The sequence below is a fragment of the Pelodiscus sinensis genome, chromosome 5 (genome assembly GCF_052426305.1).
Source record: "Pelodiscus sinensis isolate ZL-2025 chromosome 5, ASM5242630v1, whole genome shotgun sequence".
In the NCBI taxonomy this organism is placed as follows: domain Eukaryota; kingdom Metazoa; phylum Chordata; order Testudines; family Trionychidae; genus Pelodiscus; species Pelodiscus sinensis.
In genome coordinates, this window is record NC_143056.1 from 46,061,179 (window position 1) to 46,086,484 (window position 25,306).

The window sequence follows — 25,306 nt, forward strand, 5'->3', positions numbered from 1 at the left end:
CTGCATGTGGCCTACCCAAGTAAGTCTGATGCAGACTGATAAAATTAGTCTTTCATTTACACAGGCATGAAATTAACTCACAACTTTGTTGAAAAGCTTTTAGACAAATAGGTATAAAACAGCACAGTAACAATGTTGTAAAATCATGGAAATTAGAGAAGAGAAAAATACCCAATATGTCATTTCATACATGACTTTGCTAATGCTGGATTGTGTATAGCTAGATGGTTTTCAGATTTCATCACATAAAAGCCCTGTTTGAAGGGCTTAATACATTTTGTTTTGATTTCATTTAACATACAAGATTTTCTTTTTACATAGATTCACCAAAAATATCTAGGTATTTTTTTATTTAGCAACCTAATGCCTAGTGAGAGTTTATTACAATAGTATACAAGGCATCTGGACATGATTACCAATACCACTCTCTCTCTCTGGGCTAACTAAGGAGATCAGGTCTCTTCATACTCAATGATCGATCCCCCAATCAAGTAAGATGCAACACAGACAAATTTCAAAGTAAATTGCCACCTAGCCTTTAATTGAAAAGAACACTGAAAGTGAGTACGGGGAAAATAGCAGAGAAACACCAAATAGGTTCTATCACAGATACAAGTTATTTTATCTGTCTGAACAATATGCTAATACTTTATGGTATTTCTTTGTGTGGAGTATGGACTAAACAATTTTATATATGAAAATAAATGCTCCTCTGTCTGTCAGAGGATATTACCTGTAAATTGTATCCTAAGCAAATTCTGGCTTTTACACATTTTGGGTTAAGATGCATTGCTTTCAGGAAGTCTTTCTGTGCTTTAGTATTGCCAGTTTCATGACCATACTCCATGTATGAATTTCCTCTTGCAACATAGGCATCCAGAAAAAAGGGATCTAATTTAAGCCCTTGGGTAAATGAATTCACAGCTTCTTCAAACTGCTCAAGTCTAAAAATAAATATACATTTAAAGGTCAGTGTTTTATTTTAAAAAATTAGTAATTTTAATTTCTAATTATAGGTGCCAGATTTACAGCTCCAGAGACTTAGGTTCTTATTTCATGTACTAAATACACAGCATTAGCAGTGTACACTTCTCCAAACTGTCCCGACAAAGTACTTTAATCTTGGTTTTCAGGGACAATGGTTAAAAAATGAGTATGATTAATTCTCCAAGCACAGTACTTTTCTTGATCATTTACCTGCCAATGAGTTTGTCTGTGAACTTGTAAACAACAATGGTGACATCCTGTCCCAATCAAGTCAATGGAAAAATCTCCAGTTGACTTCAATGGAACCAGAATTACACCCCAATGTTTGTATTCAGCAGATTCCAATGTGGCTTGTTTTGTTCGTGTTTGGATTTCCAGCCAAACTATTCACATTGCCCAATTTCCAGACCAAACACTATGATCCAGTCTGTGACAGATTTAGCTGTTTCAGATAAGGGATTTACTTTAAACATAAGCCTTCTTTCTATTTCTTTTTATTCCTCCCAGATTCATTCTCACCAATTCCATTAATCTTTCTCAAAATTTCATCTCTTTCCCTTCTTCGTGTTAACATGTCAAAATTTGGAACTGACTCCCTGTTTTTAATCCTGATCCAATGCCCATTAAAGACTCCCATTTAATTTAGGGGCTCTTTGTTCCTCAGATAACCTTGTTCCTCAGATAACCTTTGTTCCTCAGATAACCTTTTATGCAAAGCCTTTCAGATATTTGATCTGCACTACCTCAAACTAGTACAATTTCCCAATGTATTAAAAATATCTGAACTGTTTGATCTATTTCTAAACTATACTGGGTTAAGTGCTGTGTCTTTTTGTATGTTCAAAAACTGGGCACTAGGACACCCTATTCTGCGCACACAGCCACCGTCCCCAGCAGCTGGGTCCAGGGAGGCAGTACACATGGCAAGGTGAAGTATCGCCTCAGGCAGGCTCCTGCTCAAGAAACCACACACAGCATAGAGTCAAAAACCTAATGTAGCTAGCATCTACTGTGTACAAAATGGTTCCATCCTGCTCCCCACCTAGACTTGACTGCCAGGGAGAGCAACCAACTGTGCTTGGGGGGAGGCATAACAGAAGGACAGAGCTCCTCCCCGACCCTGCACAGGAAACCCTAACTGGGAAGATGGCAGCCCTGAGCTGGGCACAAGACAGTGGGGGTTGCTGGGTAGAGGAGACACATGGGGCAGTTACCTGTCCTCCCCTTTTGATTATGCCCCCCACTTAGGGCTACCAGGTAGACCCCCCCGCAAAATACCGGACACATTTGATTGTGGGCGGGGAAGGGACCGGCTGGGAGGGAGGCGGGGCTGGCCAGGAGGAAGGGAGAGGGAGGCAGGATTGGCCGGGAGGAAGGGGAGTGGCGGGGGGGTTAGGGGCTGCGGGGCTGGCCAGGAGGAAAGGGGGCAGGAGGCAGGGCTCGTGGGGGCTACAGGGCTGGCTGAGAGGAAGGGGGGTGGGAAGCAGAGCTGGGGGCAGATCGGGGACCACGGGGGCTGCATGTGAGGAGGGGTGGCCGGAGGAAGGGAGGCGGGAAGCAGAGCTGGCGGGGGGGGGGGAGGGTGCAGCCACTGGCTGCAGCCAGAGTCCAACAGGCCGTGCCCCTGGCAGACACTCCCTCTAGTTGCTAGTAGAAGCCATGTAGGGGCAGGTGGCTCCCAGCCACTTCCCCCCGCCCGGCTTCTGCACGCAACCAGAGGCTCCCAGCTGGGAGGCGGGGCCGCAATTAGTGCTGGGAGCCTCTGGCTGTGCGCAGAAGCCGGGCAGGGGAGTGTCTGGGAGTCCCAGCCACTGCCCCCACCCCACCCCACTCAGTTCTTGCATGCGACCACAGGGCTCCCAGTGCTAATCGAGGCCCCACATCCCAGTCACTCCCCCGCCCCTGCCAGGGAGCAGCCAGAAATCCAGTGCCCAGCCAGAAATCCAGGAAATACTGGACATTGCACATGTCCGGTATTTTCTGAATTTTTCTACCAGACAGAGGGTGTGAAAACCAGACACCTGGCAACCCTATGCCCCAGTCTCAAGAGGCACAAACTGTTTATGAGTCACATGTGCTGCCTAAGGTATGTTGCATCCTAGCAACCACAAGAAAATGACTAGAAACCACTGCTGCCTACTTCAAAATTATGCTTCTCCGAATTCTAAGAACTGAAAAAGTAAAAGGGAAAAAATGCAGGCCACACAGGAAAACTTTTCATTGTATGATTACCAAAGATGTTTCAATTATTATATTGTCCTTGTCCTTAACTCTTGTCCACTAAAAGAAATATTTCCTAAAATTCATTCTGCAGTGGTGCCACTAGAGTTTCAGCTCGATTGATGGCAGGGTGTAGTTTTCTGGTATCAGCTAACATTTTGAAGCTCCATGTTGAACAGACCTGCGCTGGGCAGTTACATAATACAATACTTAAAACATTGGTTACCATCTAGATCCCTGGCTACAATAGGTCTACCACTGTTGCTAAACCAGAACTGAAACAGTGTAAACAACCATGGAAATCTGGGGCCAAAAATTTGAAATATAGACACTCCTTGAGGCAATACAATTGTACTAATATGAGTAATTTTAAAGCAAGGTTTTGGAGCTGTTGTTCAAAGCCAGCACATGATGTCTTATGTGTTTTTCATTAGTAAAGGATCAGGCCTGGGCAAAATATGGCATGCGGGCTGCATCCAGCCCAACAAGCCACTGGATTAGGCATGCAGATGCTGTGGGGAGCCCAGGCAGGCTCCCCAATTGCCTCGCTCCATCTGCATGCAGCTCAGAAATGCGGCTGTGGGGCAGTTTTTCTTCAAAAACTGTGAGTCCAGAGGGGGCAAAGCTGGTTTCTGGCCAGAAATCAGCCAGTGGGAGCTGCCTGTTTCAATAACAGGCAGCTACAAAGCACAAGGGTCTCTAGAGCACATGGCTGCTACCTGTGCAGGGGTGTGGCACGCAGCAGCGTTCCCTGTAAGCTGCGAAGCAGCACAGCTTCACAGGTGATTAATCAGCCTGGTCCAGTCAGAGGCTCAGGGCTCCATGCAGCTGACTGACTGGGTGGGGCACAAAGGATGGGGCACAAAGGAATGCACGCACAAAGTCTCTCACTCCCTTCCCCCACCCTACAAAGGGCGTGCAGCACCTAAAGGGAACTGCCAGCTGTTGAGAACGGATGGAGGGTAAAAACTTCACATTCTCACTTCACCCCCACACCATTAAGGGTCTTTGGGTCAGGGAGCACAGAAAGCGTCCTGGCCCTGCACCTTCTGCAGACATCTGGGGCCACTTCAAAAATTTGTGAAGTGGCCCCACATCTAAAATTATTGGCCACCCTTAACGTAAATGCTACAGAAGATAAAAAGCCACCTAGATCACTAACTTGACCTGGAGAAAAATTCCTTCCCAACACCATATATAGCAATTAATTAGACCTGGAGTATGTGAGCAAGAACTATCTAGCCAAGCAACTGAGAAAGCAAGAATTTGGTCCACTTCAGAGCCCTGACCAACCCGATTAGTGTCTAATCCCCAGCAGTGCCCATCCCTGATGCATCAAAGGAAAGAGAGAAAAGAAAAAGGAATACATTGGGTTTGGGAGTAGAAGGGAGAGTCCTTTCTTGACCCCACAGACGGGTTGCTGAAAATCTGAAGCATGAGCTTTTAGGAACATAATATATAAACCAGAAGTGAGCCCCAGGTCTGCTGAGTCCTGCCCTCTACTATCACAAAGTAATCCCATCATACAATTGCTTTCTCTTCACACTTTTTTTTTTTAATCTCCATGATTCTTATTGGCAGGTTGGTTAAGAATCTCACTCCATTGATGGTATTACTGGCTCTCTTCTACACCCTCTCCATCTTTCATTATATTTCTCCTCTCTTGGTTGTCTTCTTAACTTTACTTTTTCTGTTTTTAGCCTTTTTTTCCCCTCTCTGCTGCTATGAACATCTTATTGCTAGCTAATATGAGACTGGGACATCAATAGCAAATCTGAAAAATACCTATTCATCTCACTTTTTTCCTTGCCTTTTTCCTTTTCTCTTACTCAGTCTTCAGTGGGATTTTTAACAAAAGATACACTGGAATATCATCCAACTCCTCCTTTATTTCACTTCTTCTATCCATGTCATACCAAACCACATATCATACCTGTGACAGCAGATTCCAATAGCTTGATAAATCTCACTATTTCTTGGGTCACTCAAGGAAGCCTCTTTAAAGTCCTGAAAAAATATATTCAGTTATATATGTTTGTATTGTTTTTGTTTCACTGCAATAATGTAACTTTAGCAAATCAATTTTATATCAACAAGGGGATGAAACCTAAACAAGAACACAGTTTGTTTTCTGTAAAATTGGAGAGTTTATGCACTGTTTTCCATTCCATACTTAAAGTTCAGAATTTCTAATCAGATAATACATTTGGGCTGCGTCTAGAATGGCATGATTTTCCGCAAATGGTTTTAACAGAAAAGTTTTTCCATTAAAAGCATTTGCGGAAAAGAGTGCCTAGATTGGCACAGACGCTTTTCCGCAAAAGCACTTTTTGCGGAAAAGCGTCCATGCCAATCGAGACGCGGTTTTGCGCAAGAAAGCCCCGATCGCCATCGGGGCTTTTTTGTGCAAAACAGTTTTTACCTGTCTACACTGGCCCTCTTGCGCAAATACATTTGCGCAAGAGGGCTTTTTCCCGAACAGGAGCAGCATAGTATTTGCGCAAGAACACTGACAATCTTACATTAGATCGTCCGTGTTCTTGCGCAAATTCAAGCGGCCAGTGTAGACAGCTGGCAAGTTTTTCTGAAAAAGCGGCTGCTTTTGCGGAAAAACTTGCCAGTCTAGATGCAGCCTTGGTATCTGGGTATTTCTTATGACGCTGGGTGCAATATTACTTACAGTATTTTTTATAAAAACACCTATTTAATTGCAATTAAATGTACATAATAAATGGTACATTATTTTCTGATAATCTCATTTTAAAAAAATCAGTAATAAATACTTAACCTCTTCATTCACTTCTGTTACTGTATTTGTAAACAAGTAAATTCTGAACACTTGCTCTTACATTCAGGTGATGTTGTAAACAAGAAGCAGTCAGTATTATCTCCTGCAAATTGTAGCCAAACTTGTTGGTTAGAGTGATTGGCTGAAGAAGGAATAGGACTAAGAAGCTTTGCAGGCTTTAAAGTTTTACTTTATTTTATTATGGAATGAAGCTATTTTTTGAACCTACAAAAGTAGAATTATATACAATTTTAATGATACAGAGAGTGTGTCATGGCTCCTTCCCCACTCTGGCATGATAAATGCAGAAGTGGGGACCAGCAAGTGTACCCCAATGCCTTATCTACCAGGCTTTGGTATAAAACTTCCCCCAGAATCTTAAAAACCTAGATCTTGGGAATAAAACTTCCGCTGCCACCACCCAAATGTTGATAAAGAAATCAGGGGAAAGATCATTTGGGAAATCTCATCCCTAAAATAAAAATTAAGGCATACAATTAACCAATGCCAGGTTAATAAAAAGAAAAGAAAGAACTTTTATTATTACAACAATATTCCTGTTGTAACATAATGACTAGATAGGGAGGTAACAAAATATACTCATGGAGAAACTCCATGGGCCTAGAACTTAGTTACAAAGAAAAGCCAAAACATCTTTTAAGCAGTGCCAGATCTCAGATCCCATACCCAACCCTTAAAACAATAAAGCCCAACGAAACTACCTAAACTTTACCATACTTACAGAAAATGAAGAATGGTGTCTTGGAGAGAGAGACATGCTTGTCCCTCTCTGTAGCTGCAGAGAACTCACTCACAGAGACAAAAGGGAGAAAAGAAAAACCCAAATTCCTTTGTCCCAGTTTGAAATTCCCACCTACATTCCTACTGGTCACTCCACCTGGCTAGGTGTAGTTAACCCCTTAATCCCCAGGCTGCTGGCTAACCCTCATAATCATGACAGAGGGTATGTCTACGCTACCCCGCTAGTTCGAACTAGCGGGGGTAATATAGTCATCCGCACTTGCAAATGAAGCCCGGGATTTGAATTTCCCGGGCTTCATTTGCATGAATCCGGCCAGCGCCATTTTTAAATGCCGGCTAGTTCAGACTCCATGCCACGCGGCTACACACAGCACGGACTAGCTAGTTCGGATTAGGCTTCTAATCCAAACTAGCTGTACGCCTCACGGAGTCCGAACTAGCCGGCATTTAAAAATGGCGCTGGCCGGCTTCATGCAAATGAAGCCCGGGAAATTCAAATCCCGGGCTTCATTTGCAAGTGCGGATGACTACATTACCCCCGCTAGTTCGAACTAGCGGGGTAGTGTAGACATATCCAGAGTGTATTACAGTATTAGGTGAACTGGAAAATGCTATTTCTTCTGTTTATTTTTTACAGTGCAAATATTTGTAATAAAAATAATATAAAGTGAGCACTGTATTTTTTGTATTTTGTCATAATTGAAATCAATATATTTGAAAATGTAGAAAAATACAAAGTATTTAATAACTTTCAACTGGTATTTTATTATTTAACAGAATGATTAATCACAATTATTTTTTTAATCAGAATTAATTTTCGAGTTAATTGCTTGAGTAAATTATGATTAATCAACACCCCTAAATTTTATTTTATAATAAGGAAGTAGTTTAAGTCTTTGCAAGGGGAAGTAGGTTTTATATAGTCTATATTAATTCCTATCAACATATAGCAATAGAAACAGTTTGGCTTTGCACAAAACTTGTACAGATGCACTCAGTGGAAAAATAGTTCAGAAGGTATTTTCTAGCTTCTCAGATGTAAAAAATAAATGTCAAACTATCTATAGAGATTTAGTATTCAAGAAACTATCACAGCCTGACATTACAATGAGATGTACACACATGTAACAGAAATATCTTACTATGATAGCACTAACCTCTCTTTTTTACTTGTGTAACTAAACCATTATAAAACAAAGACCCGCTCCAAATGGGGCTGGATGCTCTGGACCAAACTACCAAAGCACCTAAGCATGAACATAAGAACTTAAGAACGGCCACACTGGTCAGACCAAAGGTCCGTCTAGCCCAGTATCCTGTCTTCCAGCAATGGCCAAAGCTAGATACGCCAGAGAGAGTGAACAGAATAGGCAATCACCAAGTGATCCCTCTCCTGTCATCCATTTTCAGCCCCTGACAAACAGAGACTAGGAACACCATTCCTACCCATTCTAGTTAATAAGTATTGAAAGACCTAACCTCCATGAATTTATCTAGTTCTTTTTTGAAGCCTGTTAAAGTCCTGGTCTTCACAACATCCTTTGGCAAGGAGTTCCACAGTTTACCTGTGCACTGCATGACAAAAAACTTCCTTTTGTTTGTTTTAAACCTGCTACCTATTAATTTTATTTGGTGACCCCTAGTTCTTATGTTAGGGGAACAAGTAAATAACTTTTCCTTATTCACTTTCTCTGTACCTGTCATGATTTTATAGACCTCTATTATATCTCCCCTTAGTCTCCTCTTTTCTAAGCTGAAAAATCCCAGTCTTTTTAATCTCTCTTCATATGGCACCCATTCCAATTTCCTAATCATTTTTGTTGCCCTTTTCTGAACCACTTCCATTGCCAATATATCTTTTTTGAGATGAGGTTACCACATCTGCATGCAGTATTCAAAATGTGGGCATACAATGGTTCTATATAGAGGCAATAAGATATTCCGTCTTATTCTCTATTCCTTTTTAAATTATTTCTAACATTCCATTACATTCCATTTCCTTTTTTTTTTTTTTTTTTTTTTTTTTACTGCCACTGCACATTGAGTGGATGTTTTCAGAGAACTATCCACAATGACTCCAAGACCTCTCTCTTGAATGGTTATCTGTGAGCATGCAAACATTTATAATGAGGTCAGTGACACTGCTCACATTACTAATTTTGATCACATGCTTACCTGCATTGGTGAGTCACCACACTTACCTTCACAGATCTAGTAACCACCTCAAACACACTCATAGAACTTTTATCTACTGCCAAGCACTCACATACTACAGACTGTGCTCCAAAAAGAGTGTCTGGGATATAGATTTTAACATATTTAAAACCACCTTCACTAAACAAGGACACTTCAACAGAGAAGTAGATTGCATCATGGAACAGGCCATTCAAACACTGCAAGAGAACCCACCTCAATACACAACCACAAATCCCTAATTGTCAACTACCTGCCCACACTGGCACTCATATAGGGTATCATTAAGCAATTACAGCCCCATACTCTATGGGGTCCATATCCCTGAAGTCTCTTCTGCCATTAAACCAAATCCATCAAAAGAAGTAAGCTTCTCACCGACCAAAATAGCTCAACTCAAAATGTCATCATACCCTGCCACAATACATGGAGCCATATCTCCACTGCTACAATGATTTATACTTTCCACAACACACCTTCCCAGATGCCCAGGTCCTACAAATGCCTATCTCATGTGGTGTACTTCATGCAGTTCACTAAACAAGAACTATCTGGGTGAAACCAGATAATGGCTATGTTGTCAAATGAACTCACATAGAAAAATGATAAAATAATCATATCATCAGTGGGTAAACAATTTTCATCAAACCATCACTTCTATATCTGATTTAGCAGTCTTCATTCTCAAAGGAAACCTGCACAACAACTTCAAAAGATAAGCTTGTGTGCTTAAATTCAGAACTTTTCTGGACATTAAAAGTCACATTCTTAATAAAGACTCCAGATTTATGGCTTATTACAAAACAGGATGTCCACAAGGAGTAACGGTAGTTCGAATTAGAAAGCCTAATTCAAACTACCTACTCTGTGCCGCGTGTAGCTGCGGGCACGGAGTCCAAACTACTGGGGATTTAAAAATGGCGGCGCCCGGCAAGATGCAAATGAAGCCCGGGATATTTAAATCCCGGGCTTCATTTGCAACTTCGATTGACTAAATTAACCACCCTAGTTTGAACTAGGGTGGTAGTGTAAACATACCCTAATAGATTAATAAGACATGATTTTCCTTTTCAGAAACCATGTTGACTTTTGTCCAACAAATTATGTTCTTCTACGTGCCTGACAATTTTATTCTTTACTATTGTTTCGACTAATTTGCCCGGTACTGAAGTTAGACTTACTGGTTTGTAATTGCCAGGATTGCCTCTAGAGCCCTTTTTAAATATTGGTGTCATGTTAGCTACCTTCCAGTCATTAGGTATGGAAGCCAATTTAAAGGATAGGTTACACACCACAGATAATTTGAGTACTTTTAGATGAATGCCATCCGGTCCTGGTGATTTGTTAACATTGAGTTTTTCTATTTGTTCTAAAACCTTCTCTAATGACACTTCAATCCAGGACAGCTCCTCAGATTCATCACTGTGGCAGGGCGGCCCCGCCCCTCCCTAAAACTCCCGTATCTCCACGGAGACGGGGAAGCGGGGTCTGCGCTGCGCTTGGGCGGGAAGCCGCGGAGAGCCCCCGGGCGGGAAGCGGCGGCGCCCCGGATGAGCAGCGACGCGGGGGAGCACGTCCACGGGGCTTGGAGGCCGGCCGTGATGACGTCCGCAGTGACGTCACCGGCGCGAGGCCTGGGGGCGGAGCGGAGTGATGACATCAGGGGAGGCATCATCCCCCCGTGTCTGGTGGGGAATTTAAAAGTGGGCTCCATGCCGAAGGGGAGGAAGACGGATCCCGGGGGAGTCGGAGTCTGGCTGTGGAAGCAGGACGGGTCAGAACTCTGGAGAACCTGGGTGAGTACTAACCTGGGGTCCCCGGGCTAGTGTCAGCCAATGACTGGGGAAGAAGCGGCCCAGGGCGGGGGCGTGGACCCCAAGAGCAGGGGAGTTTAGGGGTTTCAACCCCTTCCGCTGGGTAACGACTAGCATCCTGACCTTAGGGCCCTGGGTCGGGGTTCAGAGCGAGGGTGGGCCCGAACCCCCTTCCCTAGTGGGTGAAAGGCGACCAATCGCGTTACGGGAGTTGTAAGGTGACAGAGTTTAATAAACCTGAATACCCCAAGTACAGCTAAAGGGGTGCATTAACTGGGAAATAGAGGGCATGGATGTTGGTGATCCCCTACACGTGGTGGAGAATGCGGATAACTGGACCCCGAAACTGGGACCCCGAATGTGTTAGGTGAAATTAATGTGTTACTGATTGGTAGGAGAAGATGGAAGTAAATAAGATCTTGGAGTGGCTGGTGGAGAACCAAAAGCTGCAGCAGCAACAGCAGACTCAGGCGCTGTAACAGAGTCTCACCCAGTTCCAAGAATGCCAGGATCAAATGCTATGGGAACTGAAAGGAGTTTCGACCGGGATGATAGCCGGTGGAACCGGGAGCCACGGAGACAGAGAAGGGGTTGGGTCACAATTACCCATATGACTAACTAAGCTCGGGCCAGAGGACGACCCAGAGGCATTCCTGATTACCTTTAAAAGGGTGGCCACGGTGGCGAAATGGCCCCAGGAGCACTGGGCTACCCTCCTGGCTCCCTATTTATCGGGTTCAGCCCAACTCGCATACCGGGGGATGTCGGCTCGTGATGCGCTCTGCTATTACAAGGTCAAGGAAGCAATCCTTGACCAACTACGGGTCACCCCAGAAACCCACCGCCGTCGATTCCGAGAAGCTCGGTACAATCCACAAGAGCAACCGTGGGCAGTAGCTCAGCGCGTGAAGGAAGCCGGAATGAGGTGGCTCGAGCCTGAAAACAAGATGGGGGTCCAAGTGGCCGATCTAGTCATGTTGGAGCAGTACGTGCGGATTCTCCCCGTCGAAGGCCAGCAATGGGTACGACGACACTTACCGGAGACCCTCAAAGAAGCTGTAACACTCATGGAACACTTCTTGGCCGCTGAAGGAGTGGAAGGGAAGGGGGCGTCCGGGACCCAGAAGGATTCCAAGAAGGGTGAAGTCGCCACTCCAAAACTCGCGGGCCTACCACGTGGTGGGGAAGGGCGGAAAGCCCCCCTAGGACTCCTCCTGGAGTGGAGATTGGCACCTCGATGGAGCAGGCCAACAAGCGAGGCTGGTATTGGACGTGAAACAGAAATGGGGCCGGGAACCGCCCTTCAGGAAGGGACCCAGAAAGGGGCCTGCTACCAGTGCGGCCAGGAGGGGCACTATAAGAAGGATTGCCATCTTATGGATTGCACCTTCGGACAGAGGCGAGGCGGAGGCGCAGGCCAAGGAGAAACGAGCCGCGCGCAGGTAATGAAGACACTGTGGGTTAACGGGAGACAGGTAGAGGCGATATTAGACTCTGGATGCGGGCAGACAATCGTCCGGAAGGACCTTATATACCCAGCCCGGGCAAGAGGCCCCCCGGTGCCCCTGCGGTGTGTCCACGGGGACATACATTCCTACCCCACAACGCGAATAAGGATAGGGGATGGGGAGCTCGAAGAGGAGTGCATAGTAGCAGTGGGCCCTAAATTGGCCTATCCCGTTCTGTTGGGGCGGGACTGGCCAGGTCTAAGAAGGCTACTAGGACAGTGGGGAGGGGCTCGCACTGCGAGGAAGGCCGAGGAACCCAAATTGGGGACGTTGGTAGCACAGGGGGAGGAGGACAGAGGGGAACCTCCAGCCACAGAACCCGAGCAAGACGGGCCGCCGGCGTTCACCCGCCTGGGGATAGATGAAGGAGATTTCCTCACCCTACAATGAGAAGACCCACCCAGAGGGCGGCCTGGGACCAAATACAAGGAGCAGGAGGAAACTGAGGGGAGGGCCCGCTGAACTGGACCTCGGAACCTCGGTTTGAGGTAAGGGACGATTGCTTATATCGGGTGTTACAAGGAGATCTTTCCGGGGAGGAGAGATGTCAGCTGTTGGTCCCTCGGCCCTATCGGTGGAAGGTTTTGGAGTTAGCCCATGACCACCCATGGGCCAGACACTTAGGAACCGAAAAAACCCAACAGAAGGTGCTGCAACGGTTCTATTGGCCTGGGGTGTATCAGGAAATTAAAAACTTCTGCACCTCCTGTCCCAAGTGCCAGAAAACTTCCATGACCAGGATGCTACCAGCTCCTTTGGTTCCCCTTCCCATCGTCAGAACCCCGTTTGAGCGAGTAGCTCTAGATTTGGTGGGACCCCTCGAGAAATCAGGGCGCGGTCACAGCTATGTCTTAGTCATCGTGGACTATGCGACGCGCTGCCCTGAGGCCATCCCCCTAAAGAAAGCCACAGCCCCCATGATAGCCGAAGAATTGGTAAAGTTATTTTCATGGGTCGGTTTGCCCAAAGAATTACTAACCGATCAAGGGACGAACTTAACCTCAAAAGTCATGACGGATTTTACAGATTAAGAAGCTACGGATGTCAGTATATCACCCCCAAACAGACGGACTCGTAGAACGGTTCAACCGCACCCTGAAAGTAATGTTATGAAAGTTCGCTCAAGATGACCCTCGTGACTGGGACAAGCTGCTGCTGGCTTGATGTTCGCCATACGAAAGGTACCACAAGCATCCCTGGGGTATTCCCCCTTCGAATTACTATATGGACGATGGCCTCGGGGGATCCTAAACCTAGTAAAAGAAGGGTGGGAAGCGACAGTATCCCCAGCCCTGGGAGCCGCCCAATACGTAGAGAAACTGCAGAAGAACCTGCATGACTTGGCGGACTGGGCCCAAGGGAACCTGCGGAAAGCACAGGAAGGGCAGAGGGCTTACTATGACAGGAGGGCCCAAGTAAGAGAGTTCGAACCGGGCTATCAAGTCCTCCTATTACTTCCGAGTGGGGATTCCAAGCTATTAGCCCATTGGCAGGGACCCTTCCAGGTGGTGAGGAAAGTGGGGCCAGTCGATTACGAGGTGCGAGTGAACGGAAACCGACGAGAAACTCAAATTTACCATGTAAATTTACTAAAGAAATGGAACCAGCGGGAGGCCCTCTTAATTGACCCCCGGACGACTGACATAGAATTTGGGCCATGGGGGGAGCCCGAGGTAAAATTAGAGGGGATACGGATTGGGGAGGAGCTCCCGAATCCGAAACGAGAACAATTATACCGCACCCTTGAACGATTCCAACAAGTGTTGACGAATCGACCTGGACAGACCAACTTGATACACCACAAGATAAAGACCGAGCCGGGAAAGATAGTAAGAGACAGCATACGCCCCCCTCCCCAGGAAGCTGTGGGACACGGTGAAAGAGGAACTCCAATCCATGCTGGAGTGGGGGGTAATACGTGAGACGCATAGTGAATGGCAGAGCCCCATTGTACTGGTGCCAAAAACAGATGGGTCCATGAGAGTCTGTATAGACTTTCGAAAGGTGAATGCTATTTCCCGTTTTGATGCCAACCCCATGCCGCGCATAGACGAGTTGTTGGGCTGTCTCGGGAGAGCGACTTACTTATCGACGCTGGATCTTACGAAGGGGTATTGGCAGATTCCGTTGTCCCCCGAAGCGCAGGCAAAAACAGCCTTTGCCACCCCCTTTGGGCTGTATCAATTTAGAAATATGCTGTTTGGTCTGCACGGAGCCGCAGCCACGTTCCAGAGACTCATGAACCAGATTCTAAGGAACCACCAGGAATACGCAGCAGCGTATATTGACGATATTATAATATTCAGTGAGCCCTGGGAAAGGCATCTAGACCATATAACGGCCGTGTTAGAAGCTTTACAACAGGCGGGGCTGACAGCCAATCCAAAAAAATGCCAGTTCGGGAAGGCGGAGGTTTTTTATTTGGGGTACACGGTAGGAAGAGGGAAGCTCAAGCCCTTGGTAGATAAGGTGCAAGCCGTGCGTGACTACCCTCCCCCGACCACGAAAAGGAAGGTATGCCAGTTTCTCAGACTAGCGGGATACTATAGGCGATTTATAGATAACTTCTCTTCTTTAGCAGCCCCTCTTACAGATCTAATTTGGAAAGGACAACCCGAGAAGGTAAGATGGATGCCATTGTGTGACGCGGCCTTCCGAGAGCTAAAAGACAGGCTGTACATGCCCCGGTGCTGGCCCAACCAGACTTCACTAAACCTTTCACGCTGCAAACAGACGCCTCGGAGACGGGGTTGGGGGCCGTATTGATGCAAGAGGAGAAAGGCAGGGAACACCCCATTTTGTATTTAAGCCGCAAACTCTTCCCCCGAGAAAAGAGGTACGCCACAATTGAGAAGGAGACGTTGGCCTTAAAATGGGCTATTGACTCATTACGGTACTTTCTTTTAGGGGATAAATTTATCGTGGTAACGGACCATACCCCCCTGCAATGGATGCAGAATATGAAGGACATGAATCCCCGGATATTGCGGTGGTACCTCAGCCTGCAGCCGTACCAATTCCAAGTGACGTATCGGTCAGGGGTTACCAACGGTAATGCGGACTGCCTGTCGCGTACAGCAGAAACCCAAAGGGAAGCCACGGCAAGTATGTCGCGAGACTTGAGGGGGAAGGTGTGTGGCGGGGCGGCCCCGCCCCTTCCTAAAACTCCCGCGTCTCCACAGAGAGCCCCGGGCGGGGAGCGGCGGCACCCTGGATGAGCAGCGACACGGAGGAGCACATCCGTGGGACTTGGAGGCTGGCCGTGATGACGTCCGCAGTGACATCACCGGCGTGAGGCCTGGGGGCGGCGTGGAGTGATGACGTTGGGGGAGGCGTCATCCCCCCGCGTCCAGCGGGGAATTTAAAAGTGGGCTCCATGCCAGAGGGGAGGAAGACGGATCCCGGGGGAGTCGGAGTCTGGCTGCGGAGGCAGGACGGGTAAGAACTCTGGAGACCCTGGGTGAGTACTAACCCGGGGTTCTTGGGTTAGTGTCGGCCAACGACTGGGGAAGAAGCAGCCCAGGGCAGGGGCGTGGACCCCGAGAGCGGGGGAGTTTAGGGGTTTCAACCCCCTCCGCTGGGTAAGGACTAGCGTCCTGACCTTAGGGCCCTGGGTTGGGGTTCGGAGCGAGGGTGGGCCCAAACCCCCTTCCCTAGTGGGTGAAAGGCGACCAATCGCATTACGGGAGTTGTAAGGCGACAGAGTTTAATAAACCTGAATACCCCAAGTATGACTAGAGGGGTGCATTAACTGGGAAATAGGGGACACGGACGTGGGTGATCCCCTACAATCACCCACAAAGGACAGTGCAGATTTGGGAATCTCCCTAACATCCTCAGCCGTGAAGACTGAAGCAAAGAAATCATTTAGTTTCTCCTAAGCAGTGTAACTATCATGTATGTCCATGCTAAAACCTTTCTTTACTTCCAGATTTGTATAAAGAGACCATAGTGTTAATGAGACTAGGCCGTCAGCACTTTAAGATTTATCTATACTTGAAAGGCTGCAACTGTGCCACAATAGCAAAGACACTTACCTCAGTGACAGAAAGAGTTTTTTCATCATTGTAATAAATCCACCTCTTCAAGAGGTCACAGCTAGACTGATGACATAATTTTTCTGTCAACCTCGCAGCATCCACACCCAGGTTTAAGTTAGTTTAATTATATTGCATAGGGAATTAAATTTTTCACAGCCCTGAGCAATGTAGTTAAGTCAACCTAACTTTGTAATGTAGGCCTGCCCTTAGAAATATTCCTAAATTTGCATGTTGTTCTTCATATCAATTATATGTGTCAAAATAACCATGCAGTGTGGTACTTTGTTTGCATAAGAATTTTATACCTCTAATGCATTAGAGTAGTCTTCCAGTTCCACATAGAGTAATGCACGGTTAATTAACACTGCCAAGACAATTTCCTTACTCGATTCAAGAAGAAGAAGAATTCCATAGTCTTTCAAAGCCTAAAAAAGTTAAAAATATGTAATTTTACTAAGAAGCATACAATGATACTTATGCTTACAATCTAACACTCCAATCCTGCAAACACTCATGCCTTATTTTAAATACCTGAGTAGTCCTATTGATTTCAGTGTGACTACTCAAATGCTAAAAACACATACTTAAATGTTTACAGGAGCAGGGCCTAAATGAGGGATGGGCAACCAAGACTACTGAGCAGGCCATATGAGTGGCCCTCCTTCGTCTCAGGGGCTAAATGATTGAAATCCGGTGGTGGACAAGCTACGGCCTGCAGCCTACTGGGGTTCCCATGGTGGCCCACACACCCTCTCTCTGTTCCTTTCCCCCCACACCTCTTGTGCACTGGTGCACTGGAGCCCCACACATCCTACTGCTCTCCCTCCCTCCCAGCACTTTCAGAATAGCCACAAACAGCTGATTTATGCCATTCAAGGTCTGGGAGGAAGGAGGAGGAGTTGGGACGTAGCATGACTCACCAGACTCATGGCACTCTGGAAGTGCTGGGAGAGGAGGGAGGTAGTAGGAAGTGCGGAGCTCAAGTGCACAAGAGGTGCGTGAGGGAGGAGGACAGACAGAGGGTGTGCAGGCAGCAAATGGAACCCCACAGGTTGCTCATCATTGGCCTAAATGACAGAAAGGAACATAATACAGTAGTTATTTTTGTCTCACTGTATTGTCTATTCCCTTCTATACTTCACTCTGTATGTACATATGCCCCCATCTGCAGAATACAATAGCAAAGAGACTAAGTCTTTGTCTCCACTTTTAAAATTAAAGTGAAGCCATGGCAGCACTTTAAAGTGTGGCAAGGGCAGCACTGGGAGAGAGTTCTCCCAGCACTCTATGAAAACCACCTCCAAAGTAATAGCTAATACTGCTGGGAGCCCATTTACACTGTCACTTTAAGGACTTGAACTTGCTGTGATTGGGAGAGGGGGAGGTGGGGGAAGAGATATATTTTGTTTTTTCATACCCAATCCAGAAAGTTGCAGCACAGTAAAGTGGCCGTATAGGGTCTGCATTGAGGTTATAAATATTTTATGTTTAGAAAGAAAACTGCTATTTTTTCCTGTATCAAATTTGCTCTTTTCCATAGTCTTGTTTAAACTTTATTTTAATATTTTAACTTCATTCCCCACTCCTCCCCCTCTCTCCCAGAGCTTGAATGCCATGAGTCAGAGCAGGGATGGAGCATGAATCAGCAGATTTATGGTGCTTAGAAAGTGCTGGAAGGGAAGGAGAGGAGTAGGAAGTGCAGAGCTCCAGTGCACCAATGCACAAGAGCCATGGGGGAAAGGGACAGAGAGAGGGTATGAGGGCCACTGGTGGAACCCCAGTGGCCCATAGGCTGGAGACTGCCCATCATGGGATTTCAAGCATGTAGCTCACTGACATGGAGGAGGGTCACTCATATGGCTCACTCACTAGTCTTGGTTGCCCATCGTTGTTCTGGAGCAAAAAGATCTGTAAGGAGGAAGTAATCAAACAAAGGGCTCTCTGATGATTTTGACAACCAAGTCCCAAACCTCACCTCTGTGAAGATGCCCTCTGTCTCTTTCCAAATTCAGTGGGTTTTGTGGAACTACCCGATCCTGCTCCTCTGAGCGAGCAGCGGTTATAGTCAGGGTCACAGGGGACCAAGACCACATAAACGTCACAAGACAGAAACGGTCTTAACTTTTAACAACACTCATTCCTGCCTTAATCTGTTCTACTTCGGTTCTCCCCTCTTTCCCTTTCTGAACTCCCCTCCAAGATTGTAGATTAAAACCACTACATATTTCTGCTGTTAGAAGGGCTAAAAATGAAGATTCAGATAATTAGAGGACAGAAGCACTACCACCATCTGATGCCTAATGCTAGAGTGGGTACGCATGGGTATGTCTCCAGTATCACTAATAGTAATCCCTTTTGGTGTCCCAGAAGCAAAATATACACATATCATAGCAGAAATGAGTAAGTCTACACTACACTACATCCTGAAATAAGCACAACAAATGTTAGTTATATAAGCCCATATTTTCAGCCTGACCTTCATTAAACAACACTTATTGTCATGTATTCATTCAAACACCTTATTATACCCACAAAACAAGCGCTTCAATCTTCAGCTGACAGCAGTTGTAAATGATTGTTGACATAAAAAGGAAAGCTTGCTACTAAAGTTCAGAAACACTTTATTAGCATTTTCAACAACTATATAATCAGGTGCTCCTGAATAAAAGAATATAATACCTTTTTAAAGTCCTTTATTTGGTGATAACAAATTGCTCTGTTGTAGTATGCCAAAATGCAGATTTTGTCCAAGTCAATAGTTTTAGTTAAGTCGTCAATGGCATTTTTGTATGTCTGGATATAAAAACATTCCATATAAAATTACTGTATAATTCAAAACATCTTATGTTCTATCCTGAGGAACACAGTACTGAAAAATTTCCTGTCTATTCATCAGTACAGGAAAACATTCTCATATTAGTTTGTCAGTTTTCACATCTTCCCTTCATGGGAATTTCTATGGGATTTTGACTGGACCAAGACTGTATAACTAAACCTTATTGATTTATGTTTAGTCATTCCCATGTTTGTATTACATAGTCCATCATGAATGTTCTCTAGCTATATTATTCTTTGACCCTCTCTTTGATTTTTTCCATGATCTATCACTTTGTATCATCTCCTTACATGGATGGTAGTTCATTATGGAGCTGTAGTTGCTCCTGTGGTCAAATTCATTTATGGGAGCATCCTTAATGGATACTGGAGAAGTAAAAGTGAGATAAATCCAAGTATCTTAGCCAACCCAATCCACTGCACCCTCTTCCAGAACCACGGAGCCACCCATGAAATGTCTTCCAAGGTGCTGGGGAAAGTGGAAGTACGCTATATTTGGTGGCAAACCTGATTAGCATTGATCCCTAGGCTTTTAGCTCTTTCTCCAGGTAAACCGCAAACATATTTCATATATTTCATCCAAGATAAAATATGTCTCTACCTTATTGTGATATTTCAAAGTTCCTCTGTAGAGATAGGCTCTCACACTGTCAGGATGAATTTTGATAGCCTCGTTACAATTCAGAATTGCCTTGGAGTATCTTCCCTTGCTACCATAGTAAGCAGCACGACTTAAATATGCCTTTATACATGAAGACAGAAAACATGCTGCAGCATAAATACTAAAAAAAACCTTTTGATAATATCTTGGGCAATCACAGAGTAAAGCTAAGATTTTTTTTCATAAAGGACTTAAAATTCTTAGTAGTCAGGAAACCAAGCAAATTAAGTGAACACTTGGTACCTTAGTTATAATAATGGAAAACAACATGAATATTGAAACAAGAAATAACTTATAATCTTTTATTTCCAAAAAGCCTTTGACAAGGTCTCTCACCAAAGGCTCTTAAGTAAAGTTAGTTGTCATGGGATAAGAGGGAAGGTCCTCTCATGGACTGATAACTAGTTAAAAGTAAGGATGGAATTTCGACTAGTCGACAGGCACTTCTGCATTCCTCCTTTGAAATGTACAAAGGATGCTACACTGCATGCCGCTAGGAGCCTGGAGTCAGCTGAGGACTTCCCTGCTGACCCCAGGCTCTCCCACTCCGGGTTCTGGGGAAGTGTTGCGCGGAGCCCGGGATCACCTGGGGAGTCCCCAGCTGACCCTGGGCTCCACCTCTTCACCTCTTGCACCAGATCCTATGTGCCATGGAGGATTAAATCTACACTTTTTTTCCACATATAGGGTACATCTAGACTACAGGCTTTTGTCAACAGAAATTTGGTCGACAGATACTGTCGACAAAGCTTCTGTCAACAAAGAGTGTCTAGACTACATCCAGTTCTACCAACAAAGCAAGCTGCAGCATAAATACTGAAAAAAAAGACAGGGCAGACGCAAAAGACAGTGTAGATGCAGAACTCTGTTGACAAAAGGTGTTATTCCTCATAGAATGAGGTTTACAGCCGTCAACAAAACTGTTAAGTTCTGTCGAAGTTATGTCGACAGAACTAAGAGATGCAGGTATAGTTTTGTCGACAAAAGTCCACTTTTGTCGACAAAACCCTGTAGTCTAGACACACCCATAGTGTCTCTCCATCAGCAATAGAGCTTATTCTGTCTTTCTGATATATTTTGCTAGTATTACTGTGTTCCATTGATGATCCCCATTCCACGAAACTTCGGTGATGTCTATTATATCATTATCTTCATTTAATACAAGGCACAAGTTCACCAAAGTAAGTATTTAGAGTTCTAGTATTTGTATATGAGCACTTTTTTAAAAGTCTTTTTTTTAGCTGTCTGCGACTCTTTATTTGATTATTTCTCATCAGAACCTACCCATATTTTACCATCTTCCATCCTCTTTTCTTTACTAGGATAGTCTCCATTAATGGATTCTCCCCCAAAAGATATGTCTGTTGGGACCACATGCTCCCCTGAACTGTCAGCTTTCCCCCTAGCCCTTAATATAAAATCCGCTTTATGACCTGTTTAATTTTATGTGCCAGCAAGCTGGCTCCGTTTTGGTTGTGGTGGAGCCCACCCTTCCTAGACAGTCTTCCCCATTCCCAAACCCCTTCACAGTTCCAAATAATCTAAACCACTGCTCCCTACACTATCGTCTCATTCACACATTTATACCCTGCAGTTCTGCCTGCCTAACTGGCCCTGATATCAGAAGGCTTTTCAATTGTTCTCAAAAGCTACTCAAAACCAAACAGTTAGAATTGTAAATTGAGAATTACCTGAAAATGTTTTGGATTAATAGCAAGTGCTCTGTTGAAATCTTGGATGCACCTAGCTTGTTTGAGTTGCATTCTGCACAGTCCTCGTTGATAAAAAGCATCAGGAAAATTTGGATATACCTTAACAGCAAGGCTAAAAGCTTTGTAGGCCTAAAAGTTGACATAATGGTTTAAGTTAATGCAACTCACTTGCACAATTGGAATCATAGGTATAATATTATCTTTTAAAACCCAGTAATATTTTTCTTATGTTTTCATTATTTTACTCTACTTATTTTTAAAACATTTTAATACAACGTATGAGACAAACACAGTTAAGTGAAGTTCTGCCCTCATTTAATACTTATATTACTCTGTTTTCTTCAGTGGGACTACACTGCTATAAACAATGGTAGAATTTGGTCCTGTGTCCATAAGTAACATACTAAAATTTGGTCCTGTGTCCATAAGTAACATACTAAAATTATTTGCTACATTAGTGAATACCTAAAATGTGATTTATTTAAAGTCCTTCTGCAGATTTTTCTTCATACTGGAACACAACAACATTGATTTTTCTGGGATCTGCTAATGTGGTAGAAGCCATATAGTCTAAAGAGAAAGCAACCCATTCCTAGTGGTCACAGTATGCCACATCTGGTATTTCAGCCACTTTTAACTGTCTCAGAGAAGGAGGCTGACAGGGTTACAAGAATAATGGCTTTGTCTACATTGGCAAGTTATAGTGTAATAAATCAGGTCATAGCACTATAACTCCCCAAGTGTCCATACTGGCAAGGTAGTGAGCACCAGCCCTGCAGTTGTTGTGTTTTAGGTAAGCCACCTCAAATAGAAGCGTAAAGCTTGCTATACTCTGGATACAGTGCTGTGGTGCCAGCATGGATGCTGCAGTGTACTGCAGCATTGTGACAGGTCTCCAAATGTCACATGATACCTATTCTTGCCTCTCTGGTCATCTGTTTGAACTCTACTGCCCTCCCCTCAGGTCACCAACTTTTAAACCTACCCTTTGCAAAATTCCTGTGCAATTTTGAATGTTCACTAGGCAAATCTTATTTTGTTTGAGTAAAGTGAAACAAATATACAAGAAACACAGCAAAAAGAATGCAAAAAGAATTAAATATGGTAATATCAGCATGGGAAAAATCATTTACACAATGTTCTGATAGAAAATAGAGTACAAATATGTAAAACATAGTGGAAAGTGAGCTTTAAAAATGTTTTATATTTTAGTCAATTTTCTTTCCAGCTCTTAAAGCCACAATACTAACAAATTCTAAATCATAAATACAAACCTGTAATAAACTGACTTGGTCCATATAACAGAGGGCCATCAAATAATAAATTTCTGCAGCCTCAATTGTATTAGGCAATTTTTTTGCTGAAGAATTCAGTATCTTCAATGCTTCTCTAAAACTTTCCACAGCATCCTGTAATAATATTTGTAAAACAGTATTCGCTTTAAAAGTCTGAGTTTAAAGGTGACAAGGACAGAATTTTTTTAATCAGGCCTGTGACCTTTTTTCCTTCTTTATTATATGTAATGAGGGCCTGTAAAGTAATTTTACTTTGTCTTTAAATAACTTGTTTTAGCCTTATACATTTAAGAAATGTCAAGTCTGGTTTTCCTTGGTTTCCCTGGAAATAATAATTGTTTTAATTGAAGATGTGAGAATAATTAAGTACAGCCTTTCTTCAAAATGTTCATTAGTGATTAGTTTAAATAAGTAGCTGTTAACAAAAACAAAAAGTAGAATTTTAAGCAGCCTGAGTAATATTTTCTTTCTGTTGCAATTGCTTAGCAAATTCCAGCCTCTTGACTCTTTTGGAAGACTTCATCCTGGGAAACAGTAACTCTGATGAAGATTTGGGAATCATGATGAATGATCAGAAGAATATGAGTTCCCAATGTGACTTCTATATCCAAAAGTAAGTAAGTGCTTGGATGCATAAATGGTAATCTTGGGTAGGAACAGAAAGGCTATTCTACCTTTGTATTTGGCACTGATGCTATTGATGATGATGATGTGTCCAGATTTGGTGCCCAAAATTCAAGAAGGATGTTAACAGGGTTCAGAGAAGAACCATAAGAACAATTAAAAGATTAGAAAATATACTTTAAAGTGACAGAATCCAGGAGTTCCACGTATTTAGCTTATTAAAGAGAAGGCTAAGGGGTGATTCAGTCACTATCTACTATGGTCTACATGAGAAACAAATATTTGATAACGAACAATTCAGTCTAGCAGACAACAGTATAACAAGATCTAAAGTCAGAAGCCAAAATCAGACTAGAAGTAAGACATATTATTTTAACAGTGATGATAATTAGAAACTGGAACAATTTAACAAAGGTCATTGTGGATTCTCCCTTACTGGTGATTTTTAAAATCAAGTTAGGATTTTTAAAAATATATATAGTAGTTCAACAGAAATTAGAGTTTTATGGCCTGTGTTGTACAGAGGCCAGATTAAATTATCACAATGGTCCCTTCTGACCTTGGAAGCTATTAATCTTTCATGTCATAAATTGTCAACAGAGCATCTTCCAGTGAGACATAATCTGAATTTCTAAACCAAACAAACCAAAAGACAACTTTCAAAAGCTTAAACCTTTAGGCTTCTTTAAATAACAAGCAAAGGCAAAACCCCAATGTTTCCTGTGACTGTGAACCATTGATAACTACTCTTTGAGAATGGTTATCCAACCAGTTATGCACACACCCTGTAGCTGCTCCATCTGCATTGTATTTCCCTAGTTTATTTATTTAGAAAAAGGTCATGCAAGACTGTACCAAATGTTTTACTAAAGTCTAGGTATACCAGATCTACCACTTTATCCACATAACTTGTTATCCTATCAAAGAAAGCCATCAGGTCAGTTTGATATGATTTGTTCTTGACAATAATTAACTATCTCAATTATAATACAATGGTTATGGGCTAATCATGCAAATACAGAGAGGTAATTTCACTCAAGAGAGTAATACTCTCATTGAATAAAGCTACTCACATACATGTGTTCTGGATGTGGTCCTGTTCTGTAATATATAGTAAGATTAATAAATTATTTTAGAAATGTGTGTCTGTCTGTCCATCCATCTAAGAGCCCATTTGTTCAAGAACCCTTCCTAACTGGTAAGAGCTAGAACCACTGAATTTGGTATACAGCTTCCTCATATCATAATTTAAAGCAAGGTCGGGGTTTGTTTGTGCCAAGATAATGGGATATGCCCAGAATTCCATAATTTCTCATAAAATGGAAAGGGAGGGGTCTGGTAGGAGGGAGTTATTCTGCATAATAATGACAGGGGTACAGCAAGGGGCCAGAGATGGGGACCCGTGACAGCTAAAACCAGTGTGCCACGAGGCAGTTGGAGGTGTGCCATAGAGGACAACAGAATTCAAAATGGCCTCCCTTAAAGGGCAGGCTACCTTTTATTGAGCAAAAACAAAAACAAAACTTTCCCCTAACCCTTTTTTTTCCCCACAATAACTTCCCTCTTCCCCCCGCCCACAACCCATTTTCCTCCTGACCCTTTTTTTTATCTCGACAAAAAATCCTTGGTGTTCCTTATAAAAAAAAGTTATTGTTTGGTGTTCCTCAGTCTTAAAAAGTTTAAGAAACACTGAATTAAATTGATGGGAAATCCCTCTCCCATAGCTTAGAGCATCTGTACTAGCAGCACTACAGTGGTCCCCATAAGCTCTGTAGTGTAGTGATAGCCTAACTCAAAGTGTCCTGCTAAAAATAAGATTTGAACAGACTGTTTAGCATAAATAATTATATATTTCAAAGGACCATTC

The 25,306-nt window shown here is 43.7% G+C and overlaps 1 protein-coding gene across 2 annotated transcripts in view; it reads right to left on the reverse strand.

Annotated features, from left to right (window-relative positions):
• Window positions 1-25,306, reverse strand: part of TTC6 (tetratricopeptide repeat domain 6) — a 166,833-nt gene that overhangs the window by 6,263 nt on the left and 135,264 nt on the right. For both annotated transcript variants that reach the window (XM_075926901.2, XM_075926899.2), the window contains exons 22-28: window positions 22,795-22,929; window positions 21,500-21,649; window positions 19,749-19,889; window positions 18,992-19,105; window positions 16,618-16,737; window positions 5,141-5,214; window positions 734-944 (exon numbers count right to left, since the gene is read on the reverse strand). In XM_075926901.2, the coding sequence (XP_075783016.2) occupies window positions 734-944; window positions 5,141-5,214; window positions 16,618-16,737; window positions 18,992-19,105; window positions 19,749-19,889; window positions 21,500-21,649; window positions 22,795-22,929 (945 nt within the window). The remainder of the gene's footprint in view (window positions 1-733; window positions 945-5,140; window positions 5,215-16,617; window positions 16,738-18,991; window positions 19,106-19,748; window positions 19,890-21,499; window positions 21,650-22,794; window positions 22,930-25,306) is intronic.